This window comes from Harpia harpyja, chromosome 7, assembly GCF_026419915.1.
Source record: "Harpia harpyja isolate bHarHar1 chromosome 7, bHarHar1 primary haplotype, whole genome shotgun sequence".
NCBI lineage: Eukaryota > Metazoa > Chordata > Aves > Accipitriformes > Accipitridae > Harpia > Harpia harpyja.
The window spans coordinates 13947497-13972344 of record NC_068946.1 but is presented as its reverse complement, the minus strand read 5'-3'; the positions used below and the strand labels follow the sequence as shown (position 1 = coordinate 13972344).

The 24848-nt window shown below is 52.0% G+C and overlaps 1 protein-coding gene across 4 annotated transcripts in view; it reads left to right on the top strand.

Moving 5' to 3' along the window:
• The window catches only part of LOC128144333 (aryl hydrocarbon receptor-like), a 29293-nt gene extending 8011 nt beyond the window's left edge, over positions 1 to 21282 (top strand). For 3 of the 4 annotated variants that reach the window (XM_052793016.1, XM_052793017.1, XM_052793018.1), the window contains 9 exons: positions 6607 to 6713; positions 12206 to 12295; positions 13257 to 13380; positions 13666 to 13796; positions 14625 to 14827; positions 14953 to 15062; positions 15396 to 15537; positions 16247 to 17852; positions 19396 to 21282. In XM_052793016.1, the coding sequence (XP_052648976.1) occupies positions 6607 to 6713; positions 12206 to 12295; positions 13257 to 13380; positions 13666 to 13796; positions 14625 to 14827; positions 14953 to 15062; positions 15396 to 15537; positions 16247 to 17852; positions 19396 to 19551 (2669 nt within the window). In that variant the 3' untranslated portion in view covers positions 19552 to 21282. Of the gene's footprint in view, positions 1 to 6606; positions 6714 to 12205; positions 12296 to 13256; positions 13381 to 13665; positions 13797 to 14624; positions 14828 to 14952; positions 15063 to 15395; positions 15538 to 16246; positions 17853 to 19395 lie in introns of those variants that run through there. The other variant, XM_052793019.1, reaches the window with a different exon arrangement.
• Positions 21283 to 24848: the final 3566 nt, after the last annotated feature.

The following is a 24848-nucleotide window of genomic DNA, read 5'->3' as shown; positions in this document are numbered from 1 at the left end:
TATAACCGTGCCCCTGAAACCTCTGCTTAGGGGTGAGGGCATGAGACTGGGACGTGTGTTTATTGATGTGCGGCTGTTTAGAGATGACTAAGGTTGCTCGTTTGTTCACTTCATCTGCTCTCCCACCTTATGAGCTGTTTGGCCACATACTGCAGACAGCTGTAGCAATAAAGCCTAAGGGATGGTTTAAGAAAATAAAGCCTAGTCCTGTGATCACCCTGATCTCTTAATTGCCTAGGTAATAAGCTGGCCTTGGAAGAGCAATTTAAGCTGGGAAAGTCTTGTGACTTCCCTTAGGTAGGCAGTTTTCCTGCTGCGTGCTTTCCTTGCCAAGTATTTCTCCCTGGCTGTCATGAGGGTAGCTGGTAGGAAGCTGTCGGAGGTCCCTGGGGTCTCCACTGGGCTGTTGGTGGCTGCCTGCTCCTCTGCCTACAAGCAGCCGGGGTCTTTCAAGGCTCCTTCAAACACAAGCATGGGAGCAGAGCTGGCAAGAAACTCCAGGTTCAGGGTTTGGGCTGGGATGATGCACACCTAAAGCTCCTGGGGGACCAGTGGTGGGAGCAGGAGAGTTCAAACAGCTATTCTGCTGCAAGAAGAAGGAAAAGCCTGGCAGGTCCTTGTCATCTTTGTCCTTGTTTAAACCTCTGCACATGCTTCTCCCTTTGAGACCCACGTGCCTTTGGTGACGCAGCAGAAAACTACATGTAGTCAAGGCCTCCTTGCTTTTAGAAGTGCAATTAGATCTTTTAACAGGACATCCATTATTCACCACACATGTTCACGGAAGGTGGTGTATCCGCACTGTTCAGGCAAGGGATAAATAATTCATCTATTTAATGAAATTTGCGTCAATGGGAAGCTGTGGCATATATTATGAAACGATAAGTAAAACCGTAGTATCCATTATGAAGGGAAATTCAAGAAGTATTTGCCAGTTGCTAGAAAATGAGCTCCATAGAGCTCAGTGGTGAGAAATGAACTGATGGTTCAGCAAACCGGGGAGGAGATGGCTCTGCTGCCCAGTTTCAGCAAACTCTGCCTGCTTCTCTCGCTATTTCTGTGATGCTCTTTCCTTCTAACGCATTTCAAAAACTCTATATCAAAGGAGCTGCTGGCTACATCCTGCGAGTCTTCCATGTATGTGGAAGTGTAATAATTTTGCATTGGCTAGGAAGAGCCCAGTTCATGCTCAACAAGGGAAAAAAAAATATCCCAGAATAGGATATACTTTACTAAGTGCCTGTTCCTGTTCTTTGCTTCTCAAAATAGTTGGAGACATGTAAGCTTGCTGTGAAACATGTGGATTAAATGACAGAGCAATGATCAGATTTGGCACGTTGACAGCGTAGATGCCGTCAGAGAAGCCAGAGAGGAGGTTGCAGTGCTTTGCCTGCCTTCACAACATCAATTTAGCTTTCCACTGGTTTGAGCATGTCACTCAGGAAGGCATTTGGGCCAAATTTTTTCTCCCTTAGCACCACACCGTTGTTCTCTGCATTGCACACTCCTGCTGAGACATGGCTGTGTCACCTGCTGGGTTCCCACCAGTGGAAATGAAAGCTCTTGTGCTGGTTTCACTAGAGTGTTGCAGAATTCATGTGTCGTGATAGAGGGAGGGAGCTGGGATCTTCCTTGGCTTTTTTGGGTGGACACACTTGCTCTTGTGGGTGGATGTGGCAGATTTTGGAGGATCTCCCCAGCAGTGCCGCTGGGCAATGCAAGTTATTGTTAGCAGGAGGAGACCCTCCCAAGCTAAGGGAGGAGGGAGATGGGTAATGTCTGATACGGGTAACCTGAGGCTGCTGTGGTAGGGAAGGGAACTCACCTGCTCTTGTGCTGCCAGCAGGTTGTGGCAGGCATTGTCTGCCTCCTACATGGAACCCATGTGAGCTCATCAGCAAAACCTTTTTCTTAAGGTGGGGGAACCCCTTTAGTTAGTTAGTTAGTTATTTTAAAAGGAAAATAGCATTCTGACTGGGGGGAAACCACTTTTCTGTTTAAGTGACTCTTCTATATTAAAAAATGAAACAACATCAGTTTATTCAAAAGAAACCTGAAGAGCTTTTTTTCTAAATTTCCAATATTTTGTTTCTTCATTGCAATAAAGTGCAGGAAAACAATTTTGAGGGGTTATTTAATGTGAGGGTGTGTGTACCGAGCTGCAGGTCCCTCTGCCCGTTAGTATCTTGGAGCTGAAGAGGTGAGTGGGAAAGGAAGATCTGGAGGTAACTCACAGTAAAGTTTTTATTCCCACGTGAGTGGGAGACCTGCTTTTCAGGGTATTGGCACAAATGACAGAAAGAAAGAGGTGGATAGAAGGCAATTTCATTAATAAATAAATCAGCCAATCTCTTCTTCCCCATAGAGTGACCAATACGCACTGGGGCATTGAGCCCTACAGCGGAATGCTTGCAGGGAGCACCATTACCAAAACTCCTCTTCTCTCTCCCCTGCCAAGACCTGCTCACGCTAATAATTGCTATGCAGATGTCCCCGCCATCACTTGCAGCTGGGTTCAGTGTCTTCTCCCCTATTTTAAATGACACCAGCAGTGGTGGGGAGACATGACCCCTCACTGCTCTTGAAGAGCCATGAAGCAGTTGGGTTTCCTTCTGCTGCTTTTCCTGCATCAGCACCTGGAGTGGGTGTGGGACTGAGTTGTCTCCTTTTCCTCCTTCACAGTCAGCGGCTGATGTGAAATTCTGCTCCCACTTGGAGGTTTTGCCATGTGGAGGGAAGGGGGCTGGGAGATATCCTCTCAAAAATGTTAATACCCGCTTGTTGGTGCAGAGATTTCTCAGGTCTGCAAAGCCCTGGCAGGTTCAGGAGTTCACTGGCAAACCTGGTAGGCGGCGAGGTGTCCCTTCAGCATCACGTGAAACAGCTTCCCAGGCTGGGCGCTGCGGGAAGCGCTGTCCTGGAGGTGGAGGGAGGAAACCCACCCCTGTTGGCCCCCCAGCCCTCCTGCTCCTGGGGGGTGACAGCACAGGGCCAGGCAGCAGAGACCTGGTGAGCAACATGGGCACCTGTGCGAGAGGACCACCACAGTGCAGAAAGCATCCTCCTCTTGTGGGGAGGGAGATGGGGGCAGGAAGCTCGTTCTTCAGAGGTGGGGCCAGGCAGGGAGAGATTTTTCTTCCTCTGGGCTAAAAGGCTTTTTGTGGCAAAACAGCCTGCAGGTCCTGGCAGAAGCTTTTTTTTTTTTTTTTCTTTGACGAAATAACAGGAAAAATGTGCAAGCCTTGCTGCTTTCAGGTGACCAACTTCTCTCTCCTCACCTTCCTCCTTCCACAGCTGGCAGTGGCAAAGGTGATGCTGTGGCTGGAGCGAGGGAGCCCAGGAAAAGCCACTTCTCTCTCTTTTTTTTTTTTTTTCTTCCCCCCTGCAAATTCCTGTCCCCAGTTACACAGTGAGGGTGAAGACTGCACCTTGTCTCCCTGCCCAACGTGAAGGCAAGTGCCGTGTTGGGAAGGCCACCTTTCCCCTGGTGCTGAGCTTGCCCCGTTCCTGCCTTGCCTTTCCCCAGGGTAGCCGGGCAGGCGGGGAGGATGCCGCAGCGGCTCTCCGGCTCATCTCCGCTCTGTCAGGCTGATGCGCTGTGACAGTTCTGCTGAATTGCTGACCCAAGGGGCTGCACGGGGCTATTTATGGAGAGACAAAGCCAGGGGACACCAGGAGGGAGGCCAGACTTAGATGTCCGCAGCCAAGAGCAGGTCATCTTTGGGGTTCCTTGGGTGGCTTGGATGGAAAATGCACTGTTTGTTGAAATTCATGGGAAAACCCCCATGGGGATTCTGGTTTATGTGATAGCAGTCCCTCAGCCCTGGTGGTTCAATCCTGTTTGCAGGAGTAGGCTGGGTTTGGTGGCAGGCATCTGGATGGAGGACAGCAGGCCATCCTCTGATTTTAACTTGTGTTTCCTCTGGCCCCACAGCTTAGGAACAGCCCAGATGCTGATAGCAAAGTCTATTTTTAGGCAGTGGTTGTGATCAAGTTTTCCTTTTGTGGGGAAATATCAAACCATTAAACCAGAGCTCCGAGTAGAGGGCAGCACCCTTTAGCTGCTCTTCTATCATTCAGGTTTATTTTTGTCTCACACCTTCAGTGCAGCAGTCTGGGAGCTAGCGGAGGAGGACTGAAGATCTTTAATAATTCATAGCTCCTACATTTTGCTCCCAGGAATCAGAAAAGCAAGTTGCTGGAAGGGCACTGCCAGAAACCTGCTCCATCCACACCACAGAACCCTGCCTGGGTGTTGTGGCCGCCGTGCTTGCACGCTGCTCTGCCCGATGGCCTACCCGTGCCTGGGACCTTGCGCAGGCTTGCTGGGCTCTGACCCAGGCCGGGGACCCCAGGCAGTCCCTTCCCTGGGCAGCAGTGCTCTCAGCAGGACGGCGTTCAGGGTAGGGGAGCAGTTGGGACGCGGCAGCCTGTGCATGCTCGGGAGTGACCTGCTGTTGTACAAACACGTGCTGTAACCTTAATCCCGGTGTTCACATAGGTCCTGAAATAATCTGTGCAGGCTGAGTCCAAGGAGAATTTCCTAGACCTCCCAGAAGCAGGGGGTTTCCTGCCATATCAGGTGTCTTTCTTTTAATTAAAAGCAATATTAGTACCGGGATATGCTTTGCATTTGGTTGTGGAGCAGAGTCGATCTTTGGGATGGTCCTCTGTCTGGCGGAAGAACATTTTGTCCCCAAAGCCTTACATGCATACTGGTGAGGCTCTGCAGACAGCATCTTTCCTTGTTCCCACCCGCCTGCAAGCCAATGCTTGGCAAATGCCCGCTGAGGATGCAGAGGAATTTGGGATGGAAGGTGAGCCCTGGCAGTGGAAGGCGGGGGCCTTTGCTTATGTGCTTGCCTTCCCAGCAAAGAAATGCTGATAGATGGGGGGACTGCACATTTGAGACTGAACCAGTCCCTCTGCTTGTGGCTGCCCTGTGAACACGGGTGCTGCTGGGTTCAGCTTCAGACCTCGTGGTCCTGGGAGGCTCAGAGATGCATCTGGAGCATCCACCTTTCGCAGCAGCTGGGAAGCTGCTCACCCGCAAGCTTCTGCAATGTAGGCGCTGAGGTCCTTCAGGATCTGCTCCACGTGGATGGAGGAGCTAAGTTTCAGCAGCTGCTTTGGCAAATCACAGGGCTGAGCATTACAGAGCCTGGTTTCATTTACGTGCTGGTGGCTGGTGCCTTGTGCCTTCTGACTTGCTGCTCTGTCTCGGCTCGCGTCTTTGCTCCCGCTGACAGCTTTATGGGGTGTTGAATTACTTCCAGGGTCCACTTGATGCTCTTGTTGCATCTAAGCGTGGCAGCTCCTTGGCACATGTAGCACAGGAGCTGGGAAAGGCAAATTCAAAAGAGCTTTTGCTCTCTCTGAGCAGGAGCAAGGGAGTGCACCAGGCAGGCTGCAGTGGTAGCTACTGCTGGTGCCTTGCACCTTTCCTCCCAGGTACCGGTGGGAGCAGCGGGTGTACCAGCAGCCAAATGCCCTCCTTTGTCCTCACGGTGCTTGCAAGAAGCTTCCTGGCTTTGCTGCAATCTCCACTGTCTCTTGGACAGGCCTGCCGTGCACAGGCTTGTTGTCATCTTACTCTTTAAATATTATCCACCCTAAATTACCCCCAGGATTTGTTCTCTTGGGGAGTATAGTACAAAATTTACAGACACATCTTTTAGTTAAACTGAGCGACAAATTTCCTCATCTGTATTTATTGTGCATCGATCGCTATTAGTTTGCCTGTGATCTCGGGTGTCTGTGTTTGTATTCCTGTGTGTGTTTTTCCATGTTGTTTTTCTCCCACTGTGAGCTGTGGCTTGCCTTAATTTGATTGAATAAACCCGCTATGTTGCTGAACTGTAACGAGACATCATTGACTGGGCTATCTGGATTGTACCCTTCAAAATGGCATGTTCCTTATCCTGGAAGAGTGGGGTTTGCTGCAATGCCTTTTGAGTAGAGCAGACTTTTGCTGCTGTTGGTCCGCTGTCCTTTGCAAAGTCAGGGCATGCATGAGCTGATCCGTTCTAGTTCAGCATCACAAAGAAATGTTGGGTGCAGTGACTTCCCCAGCAAGAGCAGAGCTGCTGCCATGCCCCCAGAGCCAGTGTGGTGTGCGTGGTGTGGCACCAAGGCCTAGCCCTTGCTGTTTGCAAGCAGTGGTGTGAGGCATTGACTCTGTGTCCAGATTGGGACTGGCGACCTCCGTGGTTTCTATTGCTAAATGAAAAGACAGATTTCCAGCTGGTGAGCTCACTAAACACGTTCTTTTGTGCTACTGGTTGCAGGTAACCGCTGGTAAACACAGGACCTCATAGGTGTTCTGCTGATGCCTATCTGCTTTAATGATCCCTGGCTTTAACTGTTCTTTACTTGTAGGTCGTTAAAGGATGGGGCGGGGGGAAGTTGAGGGTATTGGGTGGGGGGGAAATGTCCTTTTAAAATCAACTCTTTTGAGGGGGGGGAGGAAAGAGCTGACTACATCACAGCTTCCCCTGGCACAGCATTGTCTACCTTTGCAACCAGGTCCACATTTTGGACGTTCGTGGCGGTGGCTTGTATGCGTTACTGCAGCACACAACAGTCCCTTCCCTTTGCTTTGTGCAGTTGCTCTAAAGAATCATGGTGCCAAAGAAGCGGAGAGGGACGAAGACTGTGACAATGGACCAGCTCTGGACTCGGCAGCAGTACCAGAGGGTGAGCTGCTTCTGCAGGTTAGTGCTCCTTGCTGGACACCTCTCCCTGGCAGATGCCTTCAAAGGATTTTTGTCTTGTCCCCTTTCCAGCTCCTTTGAATTTTACCCAAAGAGCAGGCTATTTTGTTCTTGATTGTGGGATGTTTTGGTGAAGCAGTGATTTCACGTGGTGTAGCTCATGGTGCTTCTGACTGAGCAGAGGTTTAAGACCTCTTCAGGTCTCTGGGGCAGAAACTATGTTGCTTCTTCCCTCCTTTTCCCATCCTTCCTGGAGAAAATTGCCATCTGTAAATTGTCTGTGTGTAAGAAACCCTCCATCTTGGTGGAAGCAGGGCTGAATTTCTGAGCACAGAGATTCAGCTCTTCTGCTTCTCTGCCCTCATGTGTAAATGGGCCATAGGTGTAACACAGAAGCCAAGCAGAGCAAGATGTTTTGAGTGTGGTTTTCAGCATAGGCACACTGGTCCCAACTCAGGTATGGTGTCCAAACACTGGTGAAAACAGGGAAGAAAATGTTGTGGAAGTCTTCCCTGATTTTCAGGCAGTGATGCATGACACTGAGTACATAGATAGGTGCTGATGGGCCATACGCTCAGCCCATATACACAGGGTACGTGGATTTATCCTGGGAGCTCTGTGAGAGGCATATAGTTGGCTCCTTTGGTGATGCTGGAGGCAACGCTGGTGATGCTGCGGCATGGTTGGGCTGAGCCTGCTGCTTCCATGGTTTATTCAGAGACGCCAGGAGGTGACCTTCTGTCTACAAACTGTGCACAGTGAATAGGAAGAGGTCAGGCTCCAGCAGCGTGAGGTCCTGTGAGGACGCAGGTCTCCCCTTCCCTCCCTGCCTGGCACCCGGGCACAGGCTGCAGCGCTGTGCCCTGCCTGGCTGTCATCCAGAGCAGGGTGAGCATGCTGGTCAGCCCCAGCTCCTATCCAAAAGCTCGCTCAGCAGTAAGTATAATTACTGTCTTACTTGAGAGTTGGGGAGCCAGGATCTCAGTGTCTAGTGAGAGAAATGCTAAAGCCAGGCTGGTTAATAACCAAAACCCTGAGGCTTTTCTAGTGTGCATGTAACAAAACCGTGCTCAGCAGGGCTTGCTGGGGATTGATGTCCTGCTCATCAGCTCCTCCCAGAGTTTGATTCCACCCTTTTAGAGGTACAAAGCTGGGTGTTAAAAGCTCTGGGTTTAGATTTGGCTCTCCCAGGTGTCCCTCTGTATGATGCTGGACGTGGCAGGGGCTCAGAACTTGCCTCTGTGCCCCAAGAAAATGCTCCTACATGTTTATAAAACTACTTCCACCTGATCTGTCACCTTTGATGTCCAAACTTCCTTTGTCTTATCTCTTGGTTCACCCCGATTCTTCCCTTCTCCTCCTCTAATTTTCCAGCCTTACTTTTTTTGGTCTGTCCTTTTCCACCAAGGAAAAGCAGCAATCTCAGCAGAGGAAGGTATCTTAAACTGAAGTTAAGCAAGAAAATCCCTCTAAAGGGGCCAAGGCCTTAGCAAGGCTGAGAACTGCGTGGACCACCTCTGCCCAGGTGCACAGTGCTGCAAGTACACATTGCTGGCTGCAGGGTATTAAATCTGCCTGCTGGTCAGTGCAGTTGGGGAAGGACAGAGTGCTGCAAGATGTTGCTTGCTCCCGCTGCGGCAGAGCAATGCCTCCGAAGCTCCTCAAAGGGTTAAAGTGCATTTGGCAGCACTAATTAACCTCTGCAGCAGATTCCCACACACTGAGATCAACCCCAGTAAATAGAGAGAGTGTTTGTGCCCAGAATAAAGGGAAGGAGAGGGGGGAGAAACACCGACCTGGACAATGAAACAGGAGTTGGCAGCAACAATAGCTGGACTTGGCTGAGACTACACGCTAGACCCTAATTAATCCTGATGTCTATACATTACGAAGCGGGGGAAGCAGGCCAGGGCTGGCTACTGTGGCTTCCCTGCCTCAGGTTAGTGGTACAAGATGGTTTTGGCTCTGGACAGCCATAGGGCTTCTGGGGTGCATGCTGCAGGAGAACCCCTGCCTTCTAGAAGGCTCCTGCTTCGAGCTGGCAGCAGCGTCCTGTTGCCCCCAGGGAGGGGTGGCCAGGTGGTTCTGTCACGGCAGTGAAAGCTGTTCGGCTTCTGGGGAGCCAAACTGGAGATTTTCTTGGGTTTTCATGGCCTTTTTGCTCTTAGGCAGCACCATGGGCTTGAAGGTGTTGACTGGAAGTCTATCAGGATCATGTCGGAGCTGGGGAAACTGAGTCACAGAGTGTTGCCTACCACTCGGGGTCAAGGGGAGTGTGATGGGTTAACCCTGGCTGGACGCCATGTGCCCACCAGAGCCGTTCTATCACTCCCCCTCCTTCTCAGCTGGACAGGGGAGAGAAAATATAACAAAGAGCTTGTGGGTCGAGATAAGGATAGGAGAGATCACTCACCAATTACCGTCACGGGCAAAACAGACTCAGTTTGGGGAAAATTAACTCACTTTATTACAAATCAACCAGAGTAGGGTAATGAGAAATAAAACCAAATCTCAGAACACCTTCCCTCCACCCCTCCCTTCTTCCCGGGCACAACTTCACTCCCGGATTCTCTACCAACCCCCCCGCAGTGGCACAGGGGGACAGGGAATGGGGTATACAGTCAGTTCATCACACGTTATTTTCTGCTGCTTCATCCTCCTCAGGGGGAGGACTCATCACACTCTTCCCCTGCTCCAGCATGGGGTCCCTCCCACAGGAGACAGTCCTCCACGAACTTCTCCAACGTGGGTCCTTCCCATGGGCTGCAGTTCTTCATGAACTGCTCCAGCATGGGTCCTTTCCACGGCATGCAGTCCTTCAGGAGCACACTGCTCCAGTGTGGGTCCCCCACAGGGTCACAAGTCCTGCCAGAAAACCTGCTCCATGGGCTCCTCTCTCCACAGATCCTCAGGTCCTGCCAGGAGCCTGCTCCAGCGCGGGGTTCCCATGGGGTCACAGCCTCCTTTGGGCACCCACCTGCTCCGGCGTGGGGTCCTCCACGGGCTGCAGGTGGATATCTGCTCCACCGTTGTCATGGTTTAACCCCAGCCAGCTGAAACCAGGACAACCGTGGACCTCCATGGACTGCAGGGGGACAGCCTGCCTCACCATGGTCTTCACCACGGGCCGCAGGGGAATCTCTGCTCCGGCGCCTGGAGCATCTCCTCCCCCTCCTTCTTCACTGACCTTGGTGTCCGCAGGGTTGTTTCTCTTACATGTTCTCACTCCTCTCTCCGGCTGCCGTTTCCCTCTGTCCCAAATTTTTTTTCCTTCTTAAAAATGTTATCACAGAGGCGTTACCACTATCGCTGATTGGCTCAGCCTTGGCCGGCGGCAGGTCCGTCTTAGAGCCGGCTGGTATGGGCTCTGTCGAACACAGGGGAAGCTTCCAGCAGCTTCTTACAGAAGCCACCCCTGTAACCCCCCCCACTACCAAAACCTTGCCACACAAAACCAATACAGGGAGACTCCTGTGGGCCTGCCCCAGCCCTGGCAAGGTGATGACAAGGTCTTCAAAGCACTGGGGTCTGTGCCACCGAGGCTTGCTCCCCTTGGTTGGCAAAGGTTGGTGCAGTGCTTGCATGCCTGCAAGCACTTAGGGGTGCTTCCCTGGATCCTGGCAGTGCCTGTGTTAGCAATGTTCTTTCGTGTATCAGCTCCTGCCGGGTGCCAGAGAGCAGGGATGAAAAGCCAGGGCTCCTGGGACAGCAGCTGCACTTGCAAACTGGTAGGAAAGCTCCTCTGCAACTTCTAATCTTCACGGACCTCCAGGTGCAAAGGACACTATCAGCCAGCACCCTGGTCCCTTCTCCTGTGTCCTGTCCTGCCAGCCCTGGGGCTGCTGGCTCAGAGAAAACACCCAAATTACTTTCCAAATTTGTTAGGCTGGTGGGAATGAGCCCCTCTTGAGGAAGACAGAGGCTCTGAGCAGCTCAGCCCATTCCTGCTGGGGAATGCAATGCTCCCTTGGACGTTGACTTTGCAGTCCTGGAGCTCAAGGAGAGGATGGAAGGGCCAGTGAACTGTAAAATATGTAAGTTGTGTAACATTAAAAATGCATCGGAAACTTCAGATTGATGGCTGCATTTGCTATTTTCTGTGGGGAGAGCTTAGTGCTTCAAACCTGCATGGGTGAAGCAGCTTGAGTATTTATTTTGTGAAAACAGAGCACAGCATTCAGCCTGTTTGGATGGAGGGCATGCATGAACGAGCACGTGCTCCAGGACGGGCTGTTAGCATTGTGTAAATCTGTACACCACACACAGAGTGAGCTCCAGAGGAAGAGGAGCGTGGCTGGGAACGTCTTGTGGCTAATGTGGCGACGATCCTTCTCCAGGCCTCTCCTCTGGCACCTGGGGAGGACAGGAGGGATGCAAACAAGGCCAGGAGCTGGGGAGGTTTCTCCCAAACCAACAGGAGTATCCCCATCTACATGGGCCAGGCAGCAGCAGGGAATGCCCAGCTAAGGCTGGCAGCACACAGTGATCTGCAGTGGGTTTGCTCTCCATTGAACATCCCCCAGCCTTTCCAGCCTCATGCCATCCTAAGCCATGCATGGCTGCCAAGACCCTCCTGGGCTGTGGGGATGATGGGAACTGCATGAGCGGAGCCACCCAGGTAGATGCGGGTCAACATTAAATGCAGCCGACATGAAATGCTGTTCTGATTCGAGGTTGTCAGAAAGGCTTGCTTCCGCCAGAATATCAGAATGGACCGGTTCCTGATGGTGTCTGGTTTCGTTCTGCAAAGAGTTCTGAGATTTTTATTTGCTCTTCACATAGGATGAGTATAAATGTCCAAGTCTGAGTCTGAGTGAACGCTTCCAGGATGGAAGCAAAGTTTTCCATCAGTTTGGATTAGAATATGCTTGGGCAGCTGTATGGAAGAGCTACATGACCTCAGAGAAACCCAGCAGAAGGTACCGTCTCTTTTCTCGGTGAGCACAGCTGTGCTGATATTGATCCCCATTTTCCTCCAGCCAGCCTTCAGTTGGTGAGGTTTACTCAAGCAAGGCAGAGTGGAGGAAAATCTGAGAATGAGCTGCAGGCCTTGACCTCTGATAGGTAAAGCAAATTCAGGTCTGTGAAAACCTGTTTTTTTAGGTGCATGTTCTCTGGCACCATGGCAAGGTACGTGCATAGAGGCAATTGCAAGGATGGAGGTCTCTGGTGCTGTTCCTGTCCTGCAGAAAGGGTATGAAACCAAGAAGCTGCTTGAACAGTGCACTGGAGGATTTGGTGAGAGCCAGGGCAGTACCCAGTGTTATGACAGTGAAATGCCATTGGAAAGGGTTTTCTTTCCTTCCAGGGCTTCCTGTGCTTTGTCTCCTGCCCTACACCTTTCTCTTGGTGGGGGAGCGGCTCAGCTGCCTGCTAGCTGGGACCAGCCAGGACTTGGGTGACTAGTGTCCAAGCAGAATGGAACTCACCGTCCTGCTAGAAAAGGGTGATGTGAGTGTGGCGTGTACCTGCTTATCTCCCCTCTCCCCTAGGCACTCAATGGCTTTGTGCTGGTGGTGACATCGGAAGGACTGATATTTTACTCCTCGCATACAATTCAGGACTATCTTGGATTTCACCAGGTTGGTGGAACACCTCTGTCTCACTGTGGTGGGTTTGCAGAGTGGATTTTTCCTTGGTGGTGAATAGCCCCAAGTTCCCTGCAGGGAGGAAGCTCTGCAGGGATCACAAGGTCTTGGGGGGCTACATGGGGCTTTTCCTTGGTCTTGTGAATTTGGACCTCATGTTGCCAGACATGGTCATTGGGAGGTGTCAAAGCAACTTTACTACCCCACAGATGCTTTCCACCAGCCACATTGACAGGCTATGAAGTTCAAGGCCCTGTTGTGTAATGCCATGGTGAGATGTCTGGGGTTCCCTGCCTTTGGGCACTCGCTCCTCTGGGTGACTCCTGGTAAATCCCATAAGGCTGCGGTGCTTTGTGGTTATCTGGGCACCCAGGTAACCTGGGAGGTACTAGGTCAGATTTACAGAGAAGTGGGACTTACCTACAGTCCTTTAGTTACTGTGATTTGGTGTTGCCCCCACACAGGTGGCTTTCCCCAAAATCTGGGGTAGATGAGGATTGTCCACCTGGGCAGAGGGAGCAAGTCCTGGAGCAGATGCCTTGTTCTCTTGGGAACAGTGTAGGAATGGGGTGGCTTTGCTGCTGTTTTGTTCCCAAACCCATGTTTTCATCTCATCCCATAAGTCAGCACTAGGATTTTGAAGGACACCGTGCTACAGGGACGAGCGTGTCAGAAGGGGAGCTGTATTGCTGATGCTAGTGGCTTTTTAGGATGGGGGGCAGGCCTGGCCCAACATGGGCAAGGGGTCCTTAGAGCCAGATGTGCTGTCTGTTCCCACCAGCATCAGCTCTGGTGGAAGGTGTCCAACCTCATTCAGCCAGGGACCTAGTTGAGCACCAGGGAAATTGGCTAAGATATGGCCAGTTCGGGCTGTGACAGGCTGTTTCCAGGTGGGACGTGAAAACTGGCGCCTGGGGACAGGCTGCAGAGCTCACGCATTGCTTTTTTCCTCTAGACAGATGTCATGCACCAGAGTGTCTTTGAGCTGATCCACACTGAGGACCAGCAGGAATTCAGACGCAACCTCCACTGGGCCCTCAACCCACCCCACGCTCCAGAGGGGGAGCCTTCTCCAGAAGGTAAACGCAGGCTGGGAGCCAGGCCTACTGGTTGGTATGAGATGTGTAGCTCCCCACTTACGCCGGGGAGCCCAGCTCCCTGCCACTGCATGCATGGGGCTTGCGTCCTTGTGGCTCAAGCCATGGCTTCATCCAAACATTGTGGCTTTCCCCAAGTTTCTGTTGCTGTACTCTGCAAACTGCTGCAGTGCCTGATGCTGGGGACCTCCAGCCTTTTCTAGGGACCTCCAACCCTTGCTGGGGGGGATCTTTGCTTGCTCCTCTCTTAGTTGCTCTCTCCCACAGTGGGGAAGAGTCTCAGCTCTTCTGCTGTCGCCTACAAGCCGGATCAGCTGCCCCCAGAAAACTCCTCCTTTCTGGAAAGGAGCTTTGTGTGCCGTTTTCGCTGCCTCCTGGATAATTCCTCCGGCTTCCTGGTGAGTACAGACCCACGCTGTGACCTCCAGAGCAGGAGGGGTGCAGGCTCACCCCGAGGGGTTCGTGCCACTGCTGAAGCATAAAAGTTGGCCTTGAAAGACCCAGCGCTCCTTTCTGCCATGTGCAGCGCTTGCTTGTCTCAACAAGGAGATATTTCTGCTGTTTTTCATAGGTTTGGTCTGTACCTACAACCTCTCTGTGTGGGTTTTGTTCCTCTCCTCTCGGAGATGCTGGATCTTGAACAAAAGTGCTTTTCCTCCACATGTTCTGCTAGGATTTTGTGTTAAAGGCATGTCTTAAGACCAAGTAGGTCGCTTTCATCCCTCCTCCTCTCTGCTACAAGTTAATGGGGTTCTTCATAATCACAGGTGTAACAATCCTGTTTCTCCCTCTCATCCCACTTTAGTCTGGAAACTCAACACAAAGACTCCTGATTGCCCCTTGTTTAGAAGAAATACTATGATCCCCGATGGGCCTATGATATAGCTCAGTTAAAATGCAAAGCAGCTCGCGCATTATGCGATGCTCTGATGCAACTGCAGCATGTGCTCGGTCCTGCAGCCGCTGTGTGTCTGAGCCCTGGGACGGCACTGAGTGGCTGCAGGGGGAGAAAGCAGTGAGCTGCTGCTGCAGGGAGCTCAGTGTAGCATCCCTTTGATCCTCTGTCTTATTTTAGTGGGGAGCACTGGAGTCGCAAGGGTCAAGTCATGAGGAATTGCTTGCATCGAGTCCGCAGCGAGATGGCTTGCTTTTTGTGCAGCTCTCCTCCCTCTCTTCTCTCTCCATCCAATTTTTTGTGTGACACTGAACTTTTCTTCTCTTCCCAGGCTTTAAACCTTCAAGGCAGGCTTAAATTCCTTCATGGGCAGAACAAAAGGTCTGAAGATGGGTCTGCACTGCCACCCCAGCTGGCTCTCTTCGCTATCTCCACCCCCTTGCAGCCCCCGTCCATCCTGCAGCTCCGAACCAAGAACATGATCTTCAGGACGAAGCACAAGCTGGACTTCACCCCCTTGGCGTGCGATGCCAAGTAAGCAGCAGAGCTGATTTGAGGGGTGACGCTGCGAACTTCCAGCGTGCCTTTCCGTACTCTGCCTGGGTGATGTCCCACCCCGGCTCTGCCTCTGAGCTGGGTGCATTCTCGGTCTCCCACAGGGGGAAGATCGTTTTGGGCTACACCGAGGCAGAGCTGCGGATGTGTGGCACTGGCTACCAGTTCGTCCACGCTGCCGACATGCTGTACTGTGCCGAGAACCACGTCAGGAGTAAGAGTCCCTTCTCTGGTCACTTGTGCCCACCTCTGAGGCTGATGAGTGGGCTGGGACTATGGGCAGCTCCGTTGGCTGCCATGTCAAGCCTGGCAGCTCTTTCCCATAGGATGCTTTGCTTTATGCTTTGCTGTGATGCTTTTGTCACTGCAGGGAGCTTGGGGTGGAGTGAGGGGTATTTAGCTGGGATGGTGTCCCCTGCGTGTGCCAGCCATGCTACTGCTGTGACTCCACCTGCTTATCCCAGCTGGAAACAGCAGCATCACTGGAGGCAGCCCTGCCTCTGGTGATGTGCTGACAGCCCTCAGCATGTGTGATTCCTTCCGGCAGTGATGAAGACGGGTGAGAGCGGCCTGACGGTCTTCCGCTTGCTGACGAAGGAGAATCGCTGGAAGTGGGTGCAGGCCAATGCGCGGCTCGTCTACAAGAACGGCAAGCCCGAGTACATCATTGTCACACAGAGACCCCTTGTGTAAGTGCCATCTGGGTACAGCCCAGGCTGGGATGGGGACAGGCTGGCTTTTTCCATCCATGTGGGCTCTGGGATGCCCTGAGCAGGGTAGGATGTTTGATTCGTCATTGCTTCTTGTGCCTTTTAAAGGAGCAACCATAGGATACTGTGCTTTGATGCTGTTCAGCCACATTCCCCCCTGCAAGGCCACCCTGCAAGTATGGGAGCATGCTGAGCAGTGCCCTGCACCTCACATCCCCGCTCCGGTGTCCTGGGCACTGGTCCAGACTTACCCTGGGGAGACTGGTGGCCACTCTCCAGCAGCTGTAGGGACATGTGGGTGCAGGAACAGCAAGGACCTCAGATGTGGCTGGCATATGGCAGCAGCCAGACATCCCTGTCCTAAGGGGTGGCTGCAGCATAGATGAGCAGAGCAAAGGTGTGACTTCTGTCTGGCAGAGCTCTGTTACCCTTTGCACTTTAAGCATCCTCTTGGTTATGCTGAAGATGTGTGTTTTTATGTGTGTGTATATATAAAAATCTGTGTGTGTGTGTATTTGTATGTAAATGCATACATATATGTGTATGTGTGTGGTTCTGCTTGGTACATGCATGCTGATCATAGCAAAGGGGCTTTGGCTTGCAGGAATCACAATTATCCATTGCAGAAGCATTTTGCAGGGTGTGTTTGTGCACATGCAAGCTGCAGTCTCCTCTTTCTGCCCTGCAGAGATGAAGAAGGAGGAGAGCACCTTCGGAAACGGTCCATGCATCTTCCCTTTACCTTTGCTACAGGAGAGGCGCTCTTATACCAAAGCGCTTACCCTCTCCCGGGCTTCCCTGACCCTTTCCAGAGCAAAGGGAAAACCAGCAAGTCCAAGAAGATCTCCCACAGCCATGGAGTGCGATCCCAGAAGAATGGTATTGACCCAAGTTCTCTGCTGGGTGCCGTGATGCGACAGGACAAGGCGGTGTATGCCTCCCATCCAGCTCCTGCACCTAACCACTCCATCAGCAGCAGTTTTGTGGACCAACTCAAAGATGTGTCCTTGCTGGATGCAGGAAGAGATGCCTGGAGTATGGGCGCTGCTCCTGTTTCTTCAAGGGGGGACCAGCTCAAAGAGGAGCTGGTGGATTTGCAGCAGGAGGATCCTCTCTTGGCCACCCTGGACTCACTCTCAATTAAGAGTGATGAGAGCTGTTCCAACAATGAGCTCTTCAGTGCGCTGGAGGGCCTGGGGTTGAACGCTGAGGACCTGGAGCTCCTGCTGCTGGATGAGAAAATGGTGATGGTCAATATGGACCCTGACCACAACCAGTTCCTGAATAACTGCCTCACCAGCAACAAGATTCTCTCCTACATCCACACCACTCTGGTGAACAAGCACGAGGGAGGACAACAGGTCTGTCCCCTGCCAGGTACATCCCTGAGCCCATGTGGAGACACCACTATGTGCCAGGACCACACAGATTATGAGGACTCGCAGTACCTGCCCCAGCACGTGGTGCAGCCCAGCATTGCCCCGGGCCAGCTCCCTGCTCCGCTGTGGGAACAGCCCCTCCATGCTGTGCCGGGGCAGCCAACTCTGCTACTGCCGGAGCCAGCCAAGGAGGAAGAGCTGTCCGATGGCTCGCAGTGGAGGCCAGCTGGGGAGGAGGGCCTGCTCCGCTTCGTCCAGCCAGCGCGGGGCACCCCATGGGACAAGGCGCCTAGCTTACCCCCAGGAGCCCCCTGCCCACAGGTGCCACCCAGGGCTCGGCAGCTGGAGGGTGACTTCCCAGCCATGCATCCCACCCAGGAGGATGCCCACCTGTCCTTCTCCCTGCCCAGCCAATGCCAGGGCTGTGTGGGACCACCCAGCCAGCCGAAACACCGTCACTTGCTGGTGAATGGGTTGTGTGGCCACAGCCCTGACTCTGCTCCACACGTCCTTCCCAGCAGCAGCTCCAGCCCATGGCAGGACTATGTTTCCCCACTCCTGGGGTCCCCAGCTCAGCCTGGTTTTTACAGCATCAGCCAAGACTTGATCTCCCAGCACCAGGGCTGCTTGGGTCCAGGGCCCGGCACACCAACGGTACACTTTAACCTGAAAGGATTTTGCAGCTTGGAAACTGTGGGCAGTGGGGGGTCCCAGGAAGAGATGGCTCCATACCCCAGTTTTTTCAACCCCTCCTCATACCAGCTTATTCCTGAGAAGCAGCTGAGCCCTGTTCCCTCCATGCCCCAGCACCCTTTTCCAAGCTTGGCTGCAGGGTGCTTTGGGAGCACTGGCAGCCCGCTGGATACTCCCTATGGGACGTACACCTCTGCACTGAGCCAGGAGAGCAGGCACAGGGTAAGGGCCTTTCTCCGCTCTCATGCTCAGTATTTTCTGTGCTGGTATTTCCTGGGGGTCTCAGCACAGGGAGGCACACACTGTCTGGTTGGTAGACAGGTATCGATTTGCTCTAGCTGGTGCATGGCCAGAAAGGAAGACTTGAGGAGCTTTTCTTTGCCCCAAGGGTTGAAGAGCAAAAGAACAGAATGTGTGTTCCTCCCTTTAGAAGGTGGCTGTCTCTGGGTCTGATTTCCATATGGTTTGTTTAATTGCCATTTCTGTACAGTGAGTAATTCCAACCATGCACTGGTAAGCTTTGATGCGTGGTAGAAAGCACGTGCGAGATGAAGATCTTCTGTACCATAAGGTCTTTCCTTTATGGAAGTGTCCCCTAGCCTGTGCACAACCCCTATTGAGAGCCCATCCGGCTGCTGCTAGCCCTCCAGCATCACAAGGTGAGGTCTGCAGCATTGAATCTGAGTGTCTGAGTGTCAGGGCTCTCCTCGCAACTGACTCCCCTGGGATTGGGGCCAACACCCCAAACTGGGGCTGCTTGGGGAGGTCGTAGGGAGTGAAAGCTGCCTGGCCCTTTCCCCTCTCCCTGATGCAGATGCCATGCATGTCTGTAAGGACCATCGACTTTCTGGGCTGGGGCTGGTAGCATGGAGAGCTGGTCTAGGTCCTGGAGGAGCCTATCTCTGCAGTGATGCTTCCCCAGCCCACGGCTCCACCAGGCAGGGTGAGATGTCTAGGGTGGGTCTGTCCTGCCTCCCTGCTTACCCAGCCCTGCCCTGGCAATTACTGTCCACAGGGCAGCTTGTTCCTCGGTGCCAGATGACATCTGCTACTGGAAGGGTGCCCTGCTGTCTCACAGGGATCTCTGTGTTAACCTCTGGGGCCATCAGATGCTGATAAAGCATCTTCTGCTTCTTCCTGAAGGCCATACCCTGCACCTCGGTCCTCCCATTCTCCATCTCCTCCAACTTGATACACCAGGCACCTTCTAGCTGTGTTGAAGAGCTTGATTCTAGTCCGGCCTAGGGGTTTGGGAGCTTGTAGGACCAGTGAAGAACAGCCCTGACACATCTCTTGAGCTTGGTGGCCACCTCTTGTGGCTGGCATGTTTTTGGCTTTCCAGGAGGAGTGTGACAAGGGTGCAAGACCCAGGTGCTTGCTTCAGATGCAGTCCAGGTGCCTGTGATTTACAGATGGGTTTCATGAGTGAGCTGCAGGGCTGTGATTACCTGGTCAGGCTTTGCAAAAGTCAAATAGCAGGTCAGTAGTTGAAAATTAGTGCCAGCTGAAGAGGTTGGATGCACTTGCCCTCTATGTGCTTTCAGCCTCTTGTCAATGAAGTGACGGGTTGGCATTTCCAAGAGGGGACCTGGGGGAGGGTGTGTGGATGTGGGTGGGGTCACTGCTAACCCCCTGTACCACCGGGGGTGGTAGGGCAGGAGCAGACCTGCTCCCCCTCCTGCCAGCCTCCACTGGGCATCAGCCCGACCAGTACTAGTAAAACATTGCAAAATGCCTCAACACAGTTTTCTCTTTTTTCTTCTAGCCTGAAAGCAGCTGTGTTTTGCCCAGCTCTCCCATGGGACTTTCTGGAGACCACCCGGTGCTGGGGGGGAGCCTGACTCCCCCCTGCCAGCTGCACCCCCGGGCAGAAGCACTGCCAGAACACCCTCATGCCTCCAGCGGTGACTTCTGTCTCTAGGAGAGAAAGACTGGAATGGACAAAGCAGGACTATTCCCAGGGGAAGGAGCTTCCTTCAAGTTGCAGATAACAAACCTTTCCCCTGCCACACATGTCCTGCCATTGCCCTTGATGTTGGTTGCTTTGGCTCAGCTGGGTTTTTTTTTTTCTTTTTTTTTTTTTTTTTTTATCAACTTCCCACAGTCCTGCCCCTGCCGAGGCTCCATGTGCTGGTCCCATGGCGGTGTCCCTGGCCTGGGTAGGGCAGTAGCAGGCAGGAGAGCTGGAGGGCAGATTTCCCCAGGGCACAGGAAGAAGCTGGGCTGTGATGTGGGTCAGCCGGCACGTGCAGCCTCGTCTTTATCTCATGGTGTTCAAGAGTTGTGTGGCTCTTGGTCAGCTGGAGGATCTCAGAGCACATTTGTCACTTGCTGTCTCTCATCCTACCCACCCGACCTCCTTGCTCTTGTTTCCCTAGTGGGGTGAGCGTCTGCCCATCCTGCCTGCACATCTTACTGAGAGTCAATTTTGAAAAGTTTGGGCCTTTTATGGTTGCTGCTGTCTTTAAATGGCATTCGGAGACTAACTGCTGCTCTGGAAACAAAAAAAGGATTGCTCTCTATTACTAGCCAGGCTGCTGTGTTGAAGGTGTGATGTTTGTGTGGCAAATCCCACACTTTGCCATGAAGCCAGGGAGCGAGTTCTCCATCATGCTAGTCTTTGCAGTTCTGCTGTTAACTGAGTGCATTTTTTGGTATGTTTTGCCAGGCTTCTGGAAACCCAGGCTGTTTCCATGGCTGTCACTTGGCTCCCACGGTTCAGTAGTCCCTGACAATGTCTGGGCAAGGCAGCCCTTGCCCCAAAGGACAAGCGGGTTTCTGATGGATATCGTCCTCCAGCTTCACCAAAGCTTTGCAATTACATGCATGATCCAACACAGATGCAAGACTCGTGTGTCCAAAAAAAAAGACAGGAAAAGTTTTCACCTCTGGTATTAGATTTCCTGCCATCCCAGCCAGGCACCTGTGGCTGTGACCATGTTGTATGGGTATTGCCTGTTTTATAAAGAAAGTGAACCCTGACTTCTGTTCTTGTGTTGCACTGGTCCTTCCTCACCCCAGGTTTCCCTGTGTCCCGGGTGTTCCCATTTGTTAGGATACAGATTAAAGCTCCTGTAAGGAACACCCTGGGTTTTGCTATATGTGATGTGCCCAGGTTGGCTGATAAGCAGTTTTTCTCCTGGGTGATGGGGTCTGAAGTACCTGGATGGGCAGCAGGGGTCATTCCCAAATAGCAGGAGCAGGCTGGTGTATAAGCCGTAACTTGCATCTGTGCCTAAAAAGATTGCAGATAAGTAGTAGAGCTGCCTAACCTAAGGAGGTTTCAGATTTACTGTACAAAAAAAAAAAAGTTTTCAGTAAGATAAAAAAAATAAGTATAATGATACTTAATTTTAAGTACTGATAGAGTGATATTTTCCCACAGAAAATAAATACAGCCCATATGTATGTATATAACACGAGTTGACAGATTTATTTTTATGCCACTCCAGTGGAGGAAAAAAACCTCTTGCCTTCCCAAAGTAGCATCCTATGGAATGGGACAAAGAGGCTGTTCAAAAGATCAGAAATATAGCAACCCTTTAGGAAACCTGACAAAGCATCGTCCCTCCTCCTGTGTGTCTGGCTTCGGTTTCATGTGAACTTTCTAGCCTTTTCATTTCAATAAATGGTTTCGGACATCAGCCCCTGATATCTCCCTGGTTGTGTGTCTGTTCCCTGTCTCAAGCATATCAGGTCTTGGCTGGCTGCAGTGTTGGAGCCCAGGTCTTGCTACTGGCAACCTGGGACAGCAGCCGCATGCAAGGCAGGCAGGCAGTGCTCACCCTTGCATGATGGAGGCAGTTGCAAGCTGTGCCATCAAGGTGGTTAAAAGACCTTCTTCTGTGCATTTCCCCCACCAGAGGAAGGCAGAGCCCCTCAAAGGCTCCTACAAAGGAGCTTTCTCAGTTGTACATGCTTTTCCTTGTTCCTGGGAGTACACCCGGGTCATGCGGTGGAGAGAGCCCAGCCTGGGCACCTTTGTCTGCTGCCTTTGGTGAACAGCTGAGGTTTACAGGGCTGGAGAAGGGGGCAGTTGAGCTTCCATGTGAGTTTGGTGTGCAGTCTGGCTTGGGCACTAGGCTCTGGCTCCTGCCAGCCCTGCCTGTAAGAAGCCCTCTGCTCAGGGAGATTTGAGCTGCTTCTGGGTGATGCTCAGCCCTCAGAGAAGAAAATTTCCTCCATGCACAATGCTCTTGGTTCAGTCCTGTTGTCCCATCTAATGCTGGGGATTGCCACGTGCGATAGCCAAAGGTGAAGCCATCGTTGGGATGGCAGGCAGCTAGGAGTGCAGCCACCCCACCCCAGCAGCACTCGTAGTCTTTGGGAGGCCAGGCGCATACCACCCATCTTCCAGCTCCTGCCATGGACGTGCCTGCAGCCTCACAAGTACCTGGAGGGCACTTTCCAAAGTGTTGGAGAGGTTGGTGGGCTGGGCAGGGCTGGGTGGGCACAGCCACTGCCTGACCAGTTCATGAACATCATCCCTTTATTGCAGGAGCATCTTCGGCCAGCTCCAGTGGGTGATGCCACCTGGTCTTCAAGGTGGGTTGTGGATTTGTACACCCTGGGGATGTGGCATTTCAGAGGGCTTGTGGGACAGCCTGGAGGTTGTTTGTGACTTCTCTCTAGAGAAAGCAGGCTTCATGTGCCCATTCCGTTCTTTGGGAATCAACAGGCACATGGAGAGAGGTGACAGGGTGGGATGGTGAACCCCAATCTCTAAAAAGAAGCAAGCCATGAGGTTAAAATCAGTTGAATATTTAAATCTCAGTAGGTTTGGAGAGCTGGTACCCAGGGGTATTAAAAGAATTGGCCGAGTCTCTGATCTGGTGATCTGAGTACCTGGTGATTTTAAAGGAATGGGGAAAAAGGAAATATTCTGCCAATATTTTGAAAAAATCAGCTGAGATAACTAGAGATCAGCAGGTCAGGTGGGTTTATATGGACCACGGTAAATTCTCCAGAGAGGCAGTTGGTTGCTCTAAAGTGAAAAGTTTGCTCTTATTATTCAGTGTGGTCTTTATGCAAAATAAAATTTGTGTGTTTCTTATTTTTTTTTTCCATTAAAAAAACATCAGAAACAAGTTTGAAATGAACTGAGAAATTTGATGGAGAAGAGCGAGCATGTGGTTACGACAGAATTCCGCAAGAGCTTTTTGCTCATCCTGCATGACCGTCTGATTTAAGAAGGTATCTGCAATATGCAGAACCAGAAGCTTCCTCTGGGCTGGGCCAGGCAAGCTCTCTTTCGTACAGGAGTTTGAAATATGAGCTTTGCTCAGGTTTGGGGTAAAAGTGCGAAGTTTTCTATGGGATCAGTTACGCAGCCTTGTATATATAAAATATATAGAGAAGATATATCGAAACATAGAATGTATATATTTATAAAATATCTATATAATATAAAATGTCTTTTAAGACAAACTAGCTGATACTTTTCCCCTCCATTGTTTTTTTTCAGTCTGGAAATTAGAAAAAACCACAAGTTTGTTTTTCTGAATATTTTAGAACATTCCCAGCCCTACCTGGCACCTGCTTTTCTATAACAAAATAAGGCAGATTTGTAATATTTCTCAAGTTTGATGGAGACATGCTGGGAGAATTAGATCTTTTACCGTTTCTCTGCCCTGCTCTGCTTTTTCTCCCTGTTTCTTCCTAAGGAGTTGGCTATGGACAGCACCACACACACCGATGGGGATGGAGGGATGGCCACTCTCAGCACTGGGGCACAGGCACCAGAGCATCCTTGTGGCTGCAGGTCACTGACTTCCAATGGTCTGTTGAATCCCAGGCGCTGTGAACAACCTCACCGCTAGCAAACTTTCTCCTTGAGCCAGGTCCTGGATGTGCAGGCAATCGTACCATCACCAAATACCCTGACTGGTTTCTCCCTTCCTTGCCACTTGTCTCTACAGCCCCAAGAGCTTCCCAGCAGCCAAAGTGACCTAGGGAGGACTGCAGCCCTCCTGGCTTTGTCACCAGGGCACTGTCCTTTACTCAACCATGGCATCAACTTGTCCAGTGCTGTGTTTCTGTTAGGTCTGTGGAGCAAAAGGCATCATCTCTGTGGCAGGAGGTGCCCTCTGCTCTCCAAGGAGGCTGGCAGATCCATAATTCATGCCCATCCTCACACCAGCTGCTGCTTGTCCTCCCCTGGGCCTTATGGCAATGATTTGCAACACACCTGGCCAGCCTGGGGACCCTGGCTGGAAGAAAACCTCCTGTGTAAGCTGTAGCAAAGGAGAAGCTGCCGTTCGGCATCCCAGCATCCACAGCCTGCCCTGAGCCACAGTAGTAGAAAAGGGGAGTCAAGCAGATGTGCTGTTGTGCTCTTGTTTGCACGCCTGGGGCGAGTGCTGTGTCGTGGGCTGCGCTCACCCCTGAAGAGCTGGATGAGCCTGAGGAAGGTGTGAGAAAAAAGAGTATGGAGAGATTTAGGGATGCTTGTGTAGCTCTGGGCTCGGCTCCATCTAGGGAAGGGCAGGAAGGGCTGTGGTGCCTCCTGGCTTAAGCCTCCTTGCAGCAAGGTAAGACATGTTTGGGTGGCTTTGCTCTGGCTGTACTGGGAGGTGAAAGTCCTACACCCAGCACTCTTCTTTGCCTACACCTTCCTAGTCCCGCACCCTCCATGCACTCTGCTCTGCCTTCATGCTCCGGGCCTGCTGTTAACTCTGCCACGTGGTTGTGGGCAGCCAAAAATACATGACTTGTGTGTGGATCCAAGAGAACTTATTGTTAGCCAAGTTAAATGTTTGAACAGCCCAAGCAAAGACTTATTGAAGCCCAGTTATGGTCCAGTCAGGTGCCTCGCTGGCACTGATGAGATGCCTCCTTGCATGGGGAGATGGACGTTGATGGCAAGGAGGGGCTGAGCCTGGGTGAACCCCGTGCTCTCTCAAGGAACAGCCCATGGTGTCCCCTCACCTGTAGCAGGGTATGCAGCTGACCTGGGAGCGATGGTGAGAGCGTCAGGGCTCTGTTCCTGCCCTGCTGGCTTATAACTGGGGAGGGAGCAGATTTAGCACTTTTAATGGCATGCACGCAGCAGAGGAGGAAAGCAAAGGGGATTTATTTTTTTTTTCCTCTGCATCTTTCTCCTTTACCTTCATGCCCACCATTTTCGCAAATGCCAGCCGGGGCAAGGGTCTTTGAGTTGCAGCCTGCAACAAAAGGAGGCTCCTGGCTCGAGCCAGCTGGGAGAGGCAACGTCTGATG